Below are 13,514 nucleotides of genomic sequence, written 5' to 3'. Positions count from 1 at the left end.
GTAAAGAGTTAAAGCTGCTATTAGATTTCACCAATCCAGATAGAAACAATTTGATAAACTATCATTAAGTTTATTAATAAGCACTGGAGATTACTTTACATACCGTTTGATATAATAGTAAATTATGGTATCTTAAGAGAAATGTTGTGTTCCAAACACATGGCCTGTTTAATATTTCATTAGATCACAAAATCATAGACTGCTCTCATTCATTAGATATTAAAAGTTGAAATTTAGATATGTCTTGTATGAAGGTAACATTTGCCTAATATGGAATTTGAATAGACTTGTTTCTTAGTTGATAGGCTAGTTTCATCTTCATTTTAACCACGGTTTTTGCGATTGTTGGTTATGTTTTCATGTATTTCAATCAACTTTACCATGTACATGCATTGATTGCGCAATCCCCATGCAGGCGTGTATATATGTATGACCTCGTCTGCGCTCCAAATCTTATCTTCAGTTCTGACTGCTCCCCAGTCGCCACATTTATACCATTCACAAAAATAGATTCAACACAGGATCGCTGTCTCTATGACTTAACATGCGCAGGCTTCTACAGCAGAGGTTACGTTAGACATTCCTTCATCTCCCTTGGTGTCTGTGACTATCCAGCCACTGGTGCATTGAGTTTAATTAAAACCACAGTTTATTTTCGAGATGTTTTTAATGTGTTTGACGTCATGACCTTGTATCTACGTCAGTCACTTTGAGAGTTTTTAAGAGTAAATGAGTTCATGAACTGTTGACTAAATCTTACTCCATTATAAATAAACATAATGCATCCTGTTTTTTTTATTAAGAATATTTTTGGCCACACTGAATTGAGTTGTTAATTGGTTAAATTTCCCGTTAAGTAGCTTTTTTAAATGCAATCTAAAGAGTTACTAGTTAAATCTAAGTATCGTTATTCCTTGCTGTGTGTTAAATGAGTTAATTTGATTTTCCATAAACTGCATACAAGATCAGTTTAGAAAAAGTAAAATTACAAGGTATTTAAAAATACAACATTGACATATTTTTATTGTGACGGGGTAAATGAAACAAATATTTCTAGCTGGAAAATGCTTGACTTGGTTACCTCTTAACTGTCACCTGTCACCTGTCAGGTTACAAACATTTGTTAACAATATTTATCATGGTTTCTTTCAGGTCAAACCATATTCCATACAATGAAGAAATGAATAGGTTGTTTGTATAATATTTATAAGAAAATCAATAGTTAATTTTGAGTTACTAAAAACACTGGGCCACCATATTGACATAATATTGGATCAAATTTAGTATATAATTGTAAATATATAATTAATAATGTTCTGTTGAGATAAAAATAGCGATAAGGATGCTGTAGCATTTTGAGAAAAACAAAAATATATATATATTGTCAACTTGGGTAAAAATAGACCAATTTTTAAGCTTTCAGATTTCTCAAAGTAATGCTTTATAAATATTTCTTTAGTCTGTATGGCGAACAATATTTATTAAACATTGATGTAATTTTTGAAGTTGTAAAGTTTTATTCAAGATTTTGTACATCTTTATTTCTCTGACTTTAAGAAAAAATATATATTGCGGGCAAGAAGACACAATGTTTTTAAGAGCAATTTATCTTAATTAAAAGAAAACAAATTAACAAAGAAATTACATGAGTAAAAATACCAATTTAATTAACTATGCATTTTGCAGTCTTGTTTGCTTAAGAACATAATTTTTTTCTCAGAAACGCATTTTCAACGGCCTTTTTAAACAATTGCTATTCTAGTGCATATTGTATTATGTCATAACATAAAACCTACCTGTTATCTCGCCACCCCAATTTTTAATTTGAATGCTTAATGTTTTGTACCTAACATAAAATTTTTTTTGCGGTACAACTTAAAATTCCATAATTTCAATTTGCCTTTGTTTTCAGTCGGAGATAAAGTTCCAGCTGATATTCGTCTGATTGCAATCCATTCAACAACCCTCAGAGTTGACCAAGCCATCCTTACAGGTCGGTTTCTACTAAAATCATTGAAGTTTTAAACATATATATATATAAGAATTATCTGTTTCATTTTAAATTCGAGTTTTTAGTTTTTATTACACTTGATTTTTCCAATTGGTTGAGCAAAATCCAATCAATCGTGTGAAATCACCAAAAACACATATTGACATATATATTCGTAAATGTTTGTATGTACAATGTATAAACACTAGTAGTCCAGTACACTACTATTTTATATTGTTTTATCTTTTAACTAAAACCATATTGCAGTTTTTATCGGATAAAACATTTTACAAATTTCTAACTTAATTCATAGTTGTTCTACTTTGTTTGTGATGCATTGATACGTCATACAAGTGTTGTACAGTTAGCTAGAACTCGTTTTGTTGTAGTTTCCTCTGAGTTTAAAATAAAATGGTATTGCTCTAATATATGACTCACGCGTATGGTAAATAACATGCAATGGTTTCTAGGTATTGTTTGTCGTGTTTTTCTTTGCTGCAAATTACAATGTGTTATCATACTAAGTAAGAAAATCCATGGTGTCCTCTTGACATAACACAAGCATATCTTTTTTAATATGTTCTAGTTTTTTATGTTTTAATTGCAAGTCGGCTTAAAATCTTACAGTCATTTTTGATACAAAGTTAATGTTTTATAATTAATTTATGATCTAAGGTTTTAGTCATTAAATATATTGAAAGCTGTATACTTACAAGTTACAAGTAATAGTATTTATGTTTGTTGATATAATATATGTATATATATTAAACCTTTTTTGATTTACATGTTTAACCATTGCATATCAATGGTTCGTCATTTATTTAACCACATGTGTCTGTAACTGCAAAATTTATTATTTAGTATACGAATATAAATCACGCCCTGCACAGTAAAAAACTGTCAAACAGGATATTGGGACTGTTGATTTATATTTCAAACCTTTGCGTCATATTTCGCGGCCTAAATACCACTGTGATTTTATACGATATATCTACCTACACAGAAAATCTTTCACCTAATCACTTTTTGTATTATTACTCATGTATTTAGGTGTGCACAAAATAAACCTTATTTTTTCACTTCAATATTTTTAGGTGAGAGTGTGAGCGTAATCAAGCACACGGACCCTGTTCCTGATCCCAGAGCTGTCAATCAAGACAAGAAGAACATGTTGTTCTCTGTAAGTATTCATCCAAATCACAGAATATACATATTGAAGTAACCTGACATTGAAATTAATAATTTAATCAACAGGGAACGAACATCGCATCAGGAAAAGCTACCGGCATTGTGATTGGAACAGGAAGCAACACAGAAATTGGAAAAATTCGAGATCAGATGGCAGAGACTGAAGCAGAAAAGACACCTCTGCAACAAAAACTTGATGAGTTTAGTGAACAGCTGTCCAAGGTACAATTGTTATTATATTATTCACACCCCCCCCAAAAAGTGTTCAGAAGTCAAAGTCGTAGAAAAGATTTGAAACTTTGCCTTGCATTTTGACATCAAAGTGATTTTGACATAACTTGTCCTATTGCTGGCAAAGTTTTCTTTTAATTAATATCTATACCTAATTAATATCCATATTTTATCACAAGCTAAATCTGTATACTTATTTCCTAGATCATCTCTGTGATTTGCATTGCGGTTTGGGCAATAAATATCGGACATTTTAACGACCCAGTGCACGGTGGATCTTGGTTGAAAGGAGCCATTTACTACTTCAAGGTAACCACCAGTTATTTTATCTACATGTTTACTGTTTAATGCAAATTTCTTTTGTTTACTTACATGTACATTAGTGTTTATAGGTTCCAGTGTTGGCTGCTTTGTGGTTATTTGCTTGTAAATACTGACTAAACCAAACTTGATACAGATCGCTGTAGCCCTTGCTGTAGCAGCCATTCCCGAAGGATTACCAGCAGTCATCACTACTTGCTTGGCTCTTGGTACAAGAAGAATGGCAAAGAAAAACTCAATTGTCCGCAGTCTTCCATCCGTTGAAACTCTTGGTTGTACCTCCGTAATCTGCTCTGATAAAACTGGAACTCTTACTACCAACCAGATGTCTGTATGCAGGGTAAAAACAAAATTGTTAAGCATTTTTCTTCATTGAAGAGTCCAATGTATTTGGTCTGAAACAAATTTGGTTACATCCCAGAATATATTAGCTTGGCACTTTGTAAAAGTAAACCAAATTTTCAATACGATCAACCGATTTTTTTAAAAAAGAAAATGTTACAGTAGGTATCAGTGAGACATAATAAACATTTTAATATAAAAATGTGTTGAATTACCTACCAGGAGAAAATGTGACGAATCAACATAGTATGCAGCTGTGTATACCATTTGCCCCTTCTGCTTTCTTTTTCGTTGACTTTCATATCCTCCCAGATGTTCATTGTCGATAAACTGGCAAATGACGGAGCTAAGTTTCATGAATTTGAAATATCTGGCTCCACCTATGAACCAACCGGAGAGGTGACAAAGGATGGAAAGAAGATTCGATGCAGCGATTATGATGCTCTCACTGAATTATCCACCATATGTGCTCTCTGCAATGATTCATCGCTAGATTATAATGAGGTATGTATGATTTTAAATTCAGTCTGTTAATATTTGATTGACTTTACCTTTTTGTGCCCATTTGTTTAATTTATATACTGCAGTCGAAGTTAAAGCTGGAATTTTCTTTTTTTGCAACCAATTAGTGAAGTTGCAAGTATCATTCAGTTTCTTGCCATGGCCACCTCATGCTTTAAATGGTAGCAACATTGGGCATTAAAGCCGATTATCCTTGCGTGGCAATGCATCTCTAACCACACAGCATAGTTTAAACAATAATCATGGTGTAGGTGAAGGGAGTTTATGAAAAAGTTGGGGAAGCAACCGAAACCGCTCTCACAGTACTTTGCGAAAAGATGAACGTCTTCAACACCGATCTGTCTACGTTGACCAAATCCGAACGATCCCACCCATGCAACTCAGTAAGTATCTTTGCCTTTTTTGTATGAATAGGGAATGTAATTGTAGGTTTAGTTAATATTTTCATGGGTGCCTAATAACTAAACAACTTATATTTAACAATGTATGACTTTGGTTTACAATCCAAAACATGTAACTTTTTAGAAATATATAAAGTTACCATTTTCTCGCAATGTTTCCAAATTTAACACTCATAGTTTTGTAAAAATAAAACTGTGCTTTTATCTAAACCATATAAAAATTATATCACTGCTTGATATATTTTCTTAATTCATAAAACCAGTAGCCAATATGATGTATGTTTAACCTCGTGTTTAGTACCGTATACATCATAACACATGTACTATGTTTATTCACGATACGGATGATTTGAGATTGGCTTTAAAGTTAGTTGTATTGATGTCCTAACATTGTGTTTAATTACCATTAAAGGCTATCAAGGATATGATCAAAAAAGAATTCACTCTTGAATTTTCCCGAGATCGAAAATCTATGAGTTCGTATTGTTCATCAACTAATGGATCAAATGATCCAAAGATGTTTGTGAAAGGAGCCCCAGAAGGTGAGACTTTCCTTTGGTTAAACTTTATTTAAATATTAAACACTGTTGGTTTGTTACATATTTTTAATGAATGAATGAATGGTTTTTAATTATTCTTGCATGAGTGTAGAACTTCAGAAGTTATGTGTCCTGTTCTATATACTTAACCTGAGTGTGTTTTTTCTCTATGAGCCCCAATTTTGGCAACCCATTAATGATAATGGCTACTTGATTGAAGCTGTTACTGTTTAGCTGCCTTGTCTGACAGCACATACACTCAAATTAGTGGTAGCATTAAGATTTGTAACTGGTATTTTGTAGTTAAGTAGGGATCACAGAGCAGTTTTACTTATGTTCCACACAACAATAAAAACAACTTTTTATTCTTAAGTGAAGTAAAATAGTCAATCTATTCTTTTTTAAACCATACAGGTATCCTGGATAGATGCACACATGTAAGGATTGGGAAGAACAAACATGAGATGACATCGGATATCAAGCAAAGTATATTGGAACGAGTGAAGGCATACGGAACTGGTCGTGATACTCTCAGATGTCTTGCTGTTGGTGTGGTTGATAACCCAATGAGCCCTAGTGATATGGATCTAAGTGATGCAACTAAATTTGCTAAATATGAGGTATATAGTTTGACCCTAATTAATTAAATAGTTATAGACTTGACTTTATGTATCTCTGTAATAAAATAAGAAATAGTTGCCATAACTTAAATTTCAAGGTAATTGAAATAATTTTGGCGTAATTAGTGCATTATTATGACCACATATTGCATTCACTTTTTTGTGGAAAGTTTTATTTTAGTCTTCATGTAGCCTATGTTAAACAATGTCCTTTAATTTTAACATTGTCCATTGACCAGCTGCTTACACCATATCAAACTGATAACCAGGAATGCAAAAATATTTCAAATTTAATAAGAGTTCAAATGAATAATAATATTGTAAACACTAATGGTAAGGCTGCGAGTGAAATTTCCAATTGTTAAATTTATAGTTTTTAATTATTGTACAATCAATATTTAATGAAGCATTATATGCATAATATATACTGTTATATAGTGTTTCCCATTCTCAACATTGAAATGCCTAACTAACTAATATTTTATTATTTCTTACTGTAAACTGTGCTTAACATCTTATATGGTGGGTTGTTTTCATTTTGGATTTTTCGAAAAATGGCAAATTTTAGTAATTTATTTTCGGTGCCTGGAAAATTTGACAAATTGCAAAAAATATGTTAACAGACTGGCATCACCTTCGTTGGAATCGTTGGAATGCTTGACCCACCTCGTCTTGAAGTATTTCAAGCTGTTCAGGATTGTAGAAACGCTGGAATTCGCGTCATCGTCATCACCGGTGATAACAAAGCAACTGCAGAAGCAATCTGCCGACGTATTGGTGTCTTCGGTGAAGATGAAGATACAACAGGTTTGGGTTTAATTTCGGGTTCTATTCTATATGGGTCAAGCTATGTGATTTATGCTAAAGTTGCACCACAACCCCATATGTATAAACAAAATATTAAAGGGACATACCAACAAAAAATCAAAGTTTGTGTTTTGATAAGAAATGCTTAAACGAGATTTTACACCAGCGGGTTTTTTACACAACTTTTTTCAGATAGTGTTTCGTTTTTTAAAAGGTTGCTGGTAACTTTAGATCACATTTGAGCAATTCTATCTATAATTAAATTTTAATTTTTTCATTGGTATGCCCCTTTGAATAAAGTTTTATGAATGAATGTTGATCGTTCAGTGACACTAAAAAGAAACACAAACAACAAATGTTCCAACCGAATAATTAACTCTCAGGTCGTTCATTCACTGGTCGTGAGTTTGATCAACTGAACCCAGAACAACAGTTCAAAGCTTGTCTTGAGGCTCGTCTTTTTGCTCGAGTGGAACCAGCTCACAAGAGCAAGATTGTGGAATATCTTCAAGCCAATGGTGACATCACTGCCATGGTCAGTTAAGCATAACCTTTTTAATCCTTGTATATTTTTTTAATCCTTTTTTAAAAAAAAATTTTTTGCTGTGCTGAATTCTAGGTAATGCGTTATTGCAATAGCTGTTCACTCGAAAGTTAAATTTTGATGTCAAGTTTCTTAATTTTTTCAATCAAGATAGTTTTAAATCAATATTACTCTGTATCATCTTTTATTTGCCTATTACTGTTTTGATTTTCTAAAAGGTTTGCCACAGTGGCAATGTGTTTGTATGGTAACTAAAAGATACCAATTTTGATGCCCTTTATATGTATCCTTGTTAGGATAGCTACCCTCAAATGTTAGCAATTCTGAACAAATCGAAAAATTATCCTAATTATCACCCGCAAAGTTACATACAATGTAACTCATGTACGAAATAAAGACAGTTGTGTCACCTCATAACAATGGTTGGCATTTCAGTTAAGAGTAAACAAATGTCATTTATTTTAAAACATTTTTTTATTTGTCTTTTCACTGTTTTTGATGTATGTGAAAAATGTTATAAAACTGATGAACTTATAAATTAATTTGTTAGACTGGTGATGGTGTTAACGATGCTCCAGCATTGAAGAAAGCTGAGATTGGAATCGCGATGGGAAGTGGTACTGCTGTCGCTAAAAGTGCTTCCGACATGGTATTGGCTGATGACAACTTCACCTCCATCGTAGCAGCGGTGGAAGAAGGTCGTGCAATCTACAACAACATGAAGCAATTCATTCGTTACCTCATTTCCTCAAACATCGGAGAAGTCGTTTGGTATGTTTAGTTTAACCTATCATACATTAATTAACTATCCATAATGTGTAAAAATATAAATGATTTCAGCATTTTCCTTGCCGCTGCTCTTGGAGTTCCCGAAGCTCTGATTCCTGTCCAACTTTTGTGGGTGAACCTCGTCACTGACGGACTCCCTGCTACTGCTCTTAGCTTCAACCCAGCTGATCTTGACATCATGGAGAAATGCCCGAGGTCAACCAAAGACACACTCATCAATAAATGGCTCATGTTCAGATATTGTGTTGTTGGAGGTAATTTACAATATGACAGTTTGTGTTTGCTTACAATAATAGCTAAGTAAAATATATTTTTATTCAGTATCTGAAGGTAACCCATAATTATTAAAACTACAGGGTAATAAAACTTTCACATTATAAAAGATTATAACTTATTACGACATGACAGTTTACGTTGGCACCATGACAACGGGTGCTTCAATCTGGTGGTACATCGCCGCACCGGACGGCCCCAAACTCTCATTTTGGCAAGTGGTCAGTACCCATACACCTAGGGTGTTTACACAAATGAGGTTACGTGAGAAATCACTCACAAAGCTGAAAAATCTCATGGCTGCCTCTTAATTTACCCACGCACGCTGGGAAATGTTTCTTTATGAGATTCAACTTTTCTTTGAAAGTTTAATCTGCATCATACGTTTTTATTATTTTAGCACGTACCTGTGATGTGCCTGTCCCTGTTTCTCTATCATTTTTAACAATAAGAAATGATCTGGAAGCATTTATCTGCGTTATTTGCAACATTACTAGATGTTGGTAGTTGTTTGAAGGTGCTCATGGTAGAAAAAATGCATGTAGGTTAAAATTGGGACACTGGAAAAATAACACTGTGGATTTAAATGGGACATTGACGTTGTGAAAAAATAACCTTAATTGATAAAGGTCAAATATTGTTAAATTTAAACTTGTTTTGGTGTCTTCGCGTTCTGTTGTCTTTGCCTTTTGTCAAAATCTCAGGGTAATTTAAAATGAACTTTAATCCATTAAATTTGTTTTTTTTAAATCCCTAAAAAGTTTAAAAATGCTTAAAAAATTTAAAAAATACTTAAAAAATTTAAAAAAAGGGTAAAAGACTATTATGCCAACATGTTATACAATTGATTTATCAGGCCACGAACAAAATCTGATTAGTCATTTGTAAAGTGAAAGAGAACTATTTAACTACATATTTAAATTGGTTGATACAAAACACATTTGTGAAAAAGTTAATATTTTTTTACACAGGTATTAGTGTGGGAACAAAAAAGTATAAAGTATTATAAAAACTATATAAAACTTAACTAAATATTTGACTTTTTGTAATTGATTTTGGTGTATTCAAGTTAGAATGTCCTGCAAAAAATTTGGTGGTATTTTGTAATGTTCTTAGTTTGTTCGTAACTTATTGTGGCCAATGTGTTTGACAGCATACGTTGGCATAGCAACGGTTGCGTCTGCATCTTGGTGGTTTATGTTCGCTGACAATGGACCTTCCATGACATGGTGGCAACTGGTTAGTCAAAACATTTTTACTCTTTCACATGTTGCCATGATTTTGTTTTAATATAAACCTGTTACAACATTAGAAAAATACACATTTTTAAATCAACTGCCGTTTTTATTAGTAAAATTAATCTTTACATGTGAACATGGCAGTTTCTTTCGTAACAGATAAATACTTAGTGGCAGATAAAGTTTCATGTTTGTAAAATTACTTGTCCACTGTTTTTGCATTATTACTGACATGACATAGTTGTTACCAGCATTTCTTGTAATTTGTGTTAAGCATGTTTGTTGTTGGGAAGTTAACACAACACACGATTAACATCAAGTATTTTATAAATCTTTTTGTTGGTTCCTTGTAAAACATATTTCTCTAATAACTAAATAATAGTATGGTATGTGCATGCTGTGATAGCATGTTTAACCTTAACACATCACATGCATGTCTTTGCCATTTACTAACGAATTAATCATGTATGTTTAACAATGTATAATACCTGTATAAAGCATAAGATTACTAAACACTTAAATTGTCTGTTTATTTCCTGCATGTCAATAATTGTTGCAAACATAATTTTTTCCCTATGTGTAATACTAACATATTAGACTTTAATGCAATGCCTTCCTACGTTTTTTAACCATTATAGTAGGTGATCTAACTAAATCAAATAGACACACATCTAGTAATTTAAAAGCTGTGTATTTTGAAAATAATTAATACAAACTAAAATATAAATTTATTTTTGTGTAAATTTTTTACCTGCATATTAAACTACTACCAATTCAATCTTTTAAAACAAACTGCTGAACAGACCCATTACATGTCATGCTCCACACAACCGGAAAATTTTGAAGGAATAGATTGCAAAATATTTGAAGACCCCCACCCGATGACGATGGCTCTATCTGTCCTTGTCACCATTGAAATGCTTAATGCTCTCAACAGGTATTTCTATTTGGATTAATCTCCCTCTATGTTTTTTAAAAAATATTTCCCCCCGAAGTGGACAAAAATATTCTAATTTTAATCAAACCTGTGCACAGAAAGCCACAGTAGTTTAAAACTAATATATTAACATTTTAGCTACATTTGATTTAACTAAGCAAACAAACTTTTTCAAACTGTTGATGTAATATTTATTTCCACAGTGTATCAGAGAACCAATCATTGTTCCGGATGCCTCCGTGGCAGAATATGTGGCTTATTGGTGCCATCTGTCTCTCCATGACTCTTCACTTCATGATCCTCCATGTTGATCCACTCCCTGTAAGTTTTCAGCATAATTAAGTTTTTATACATCAATAAGTTGTACAGCAAACCAACTAATATAGTTAATAAGAATTAAACCTGCACAATAGATTCTTCCTCCACAATCAAAAATTCATTGGTCAATCTTAACAGTAAATTTTACCTTAACTTAACAGTGAATTTTCTATTGTATTTGTTTCATGATTTTGTAATCTTATCCTCGCAGATGGTTTTCCAAATTTGTCCATTGAATTGGACTGAGTGGATGATGGTTTTAAAGATGTCTTTACCTGTGATCATCATTGATGAAGGGATGAAATGGTTTTCAAGGAACTTTGTTGAAGGTTGAAATCAATTTATAATTGTTTTCTAAAACTATTACTAAGGATCTTATGTAACAGTTACTTGATTTTGCGATTATTCAAGAGAATTATTGTTCAGGCTTTAATCTAGATGCAGTTATTTACAAAGAAGTTTTTTGATGTTTATAGAACACGGTTTATTCATTTAAAACAAGAGCTCCAGCCAATCTAACAAATGTAAGTTTGAGTGTAATATACACAGGGAATGAGTTTTGCAGAAAGAAAGTTCCAAAACAAGGCAAGTTTATGTTGATTTATCAGAACAGCCGTCATTTAAGTCAAGATAAAAAGAATCGAGCAATGAAATCTTCCAAAGGTTTGAATCAGCTATAGATTCATTGTGTGTACACAAGAATTATATATTGCCCGACAACTACAGATTATATAGTTGGGTGCGGGAAAATGGGACACTTATTTTGTTATATATATATTCTATTTTCTAGTCCAATTTGGTAGTAAACAAAGAATATTGAAAAAATTATAAAATCATATCACCACGACTTTTAAACACCATTTTTAAAAACACGGTCTGAATATCTGAATATTAAGTGCTAACGGTGTCCCATCTTCCCCCTACTATATACTTTTTATGTAATTTATTTTATTGAATACAACCAATTAATACCAATATTTTTCAAACATAATACAACTTATTTGTATTCCAAATTTGTGCAACTAGTAACTGGTATTCCATATTTCCTGAAGGTGGCGTTGTCAAGGTTGGCGACAGAAAAAAAATGGAATAATCAGGCTCTATCTAGAATTAAGAAGTCCTCAACAATATATCAATTATAACAAACACTTCCCACTCTGATCTCAACTGCAAATATGTTTTGTTTATTTTATTTATTTCAGTCAGGTCTAGGCTAATTGGAAAACCAGCTTGTTACTTTATAATTTAGGCTGTCCTGTGTTTTAGAAACTTCTTTGTTGTAGGCGTTTTTTATGTTGTACAATCTTAAACTGTTCAAAAGCATCTTTCACTGCGAGTTGTTGCTTTATGTTGTCAAACTAAGGTTGTCATCTGCTTTAGTTACAGTTTGTAACATTTTGCTGCCTTGATGTGCATTATCATGAATTACATAATGCACACATCCGTTACTCAAATAACAAAATATAATGTTCTATTAGCTGCGTTTGACAATTTAAAGTTCTCCACTAAACAAAATAAAATGACTGGTGTTTTCAAAAAAGAAGCAAATCATATTCTTATGTCTTTACACAGACTTCATAACCTCCCAAGCAACGTGATGTTTTTGTTGTTGTGGAATTCTAAAACTTGTTGTATATATTACATCCACGTTCGACCTAGATTTGCATGAAAAGTTAAATATTGTGATTTCTATTTCATTTTTTACCAAGTCCTTTCACCTCTGACATCTCGCCTTTGCCTGCTTTGAAATGACTCAAGAAATTTTTTTTGATTTTCAAACAGTTTCATTAAATAAAACTCAAATTGCAGTGTAGATAAAGTTATAATGTTTAATTTGCTATTATACTTTCTGTTTGCAATTTTAATTATTGTTGTAACTCACGCTTGGTGTATTGATTCGGCCATGCATGCTCTCATAGTGTTTCGTAGTTGACACATTTTCTTCAGTACTGTTCACAAAGCTCCACGAAAGTTGTGTTTGTTGCATTGGTTTAGAATATAACCGGCATAAATTCACTTTTCCTAACTTCAATAAAACGTATGGGACAGTGGTAGTGTGTCTTTCTTTACGGCCTGCTAGAGATGTCTCTAATAGGTTGTGCTTTTTTCTTCTCAGAAATATTTCGTCTTATTTATATAGTAAGGTGGTGGAAGACGGGACATTTTATTTTAATTATTTTATATAAATGAATGAATGTAACTTACTTTATCCTCGCGTGGCCGGAAAACGACAGTCGTTATCAAACGGGTTTAACACCTCGTGCCAACTTGAGTTACCATGTATGTTACTTTGTGGGTGATTATTTTTTTTGGATTTTTTTATGTATGGCTGATAATTTGGACAACCCATTAGTGACCACTGGGTTGGAGCAATTGTCGTTTAGTGTCTTGCCCAAGGACACATGCCCACAATTGTAGCAGCGACAGACCGTCAACCCATTACCTAATGGTTAC

General features: G+C 32.5%; 1 protein-coding gene across 3 annotated transcripts in view; it reads left to right on the top strand.

Moving 5' to 3' along the window:
- The window catches only part of LOC100182988 (sarcoplasmic/endoplasmic reticulum calcium ATPase 1-like), a 15,570-nt gene extending 2,459 nt beyond the window's left edge, over nt 1-13,111 (top strand). The window contains exons 6-23 of one of the 3 annotated variants that reach the window (XM_009862740.3): nt 1,913-1,993; nt 3,085-3,170; nt 3,245-3,400; nt 3,614-3,718; nt 3,867-4,070; nt 4,385-4,576; nt 4,846-4,977; nt 5,408-5,537; nt 5,949-6,154; nt 6,778-6,961; nt 7,345-7,496; nt 8,056-8,276; nt 8,346-8,548; nt 9,721-9,806; nt 10,609-10,742; nt 10,946-11,063; nt 11,272-11,389; nt 12,113-13,111. In XM_009862740.3, the coding sequence (XP_009861042.2) occupies nt 1,913-1,993; nt 3,085-3,170; nt 3,245-3,400; nt 3,614-3,718; nt 3,867-4,070; nt 4,385-4,576; nt 4,846-4,977; nt 5,408-5,537; nt 5,949-6,154; nt 6,778-6,961; nt 7,345-7,496; nt 8,056-8,276; nt 8,346-8,548; nt 9,721-9,806; nt 10,609-10,742; nt 10,946-11,063; nt 11,272-11,389; nt 12,113-12,153 (2,549 nt within the window). In that variant the 3' untranslated portion in view covers nt 12,154-13,111. Of the gene's footprint in view, nt 1-1,912; nt 1,994-3,084; nt 3,171-3,244; nt 3,401-3,613; nt 3,719-3,866; nt 4,071-4,384; nt 4,577-4,845; nt 4,978-5,407; nt 5,538-5,948; nt 6,155-6,777; nt 6,962-7,344; nt 7,497-8,055; nt 8,277-8,345; nt 8,549-8,702; nt 8,789-9,720; nt 9,807-10,608; nt 10,743-10,945; nt 11,064-11,271; nt 11,390-12,112 lie in introns of all 3 variants that reach the window. The other 2 variants (XM_009862741.3, XR_003396633.1) reach the window with 2 other exon arrangements.
- The last annotated feature ends 403 nt before the right edge of the window (nt 13,112-13,514 follow it).

The sequence above is a fragment of the Ciona intestinalis genome, unplaced genomic scaffold, assembly GCF_000224145.3.
Source record: "Ciona intestinalis unplaced genomic scaffold, KH HT000034.2, whole genome shotgun sequence".
NCBI lineage: Eukaryota > Metazoa > Chordata > Ascidiacea > Phlebobranchia > Cionidae > Ciona > Ciona intestinalis.
Note: the sequence above shows the minus strand (reverse complement) of the source record. Positions and strands in the feature narration are given on the sequence as shown.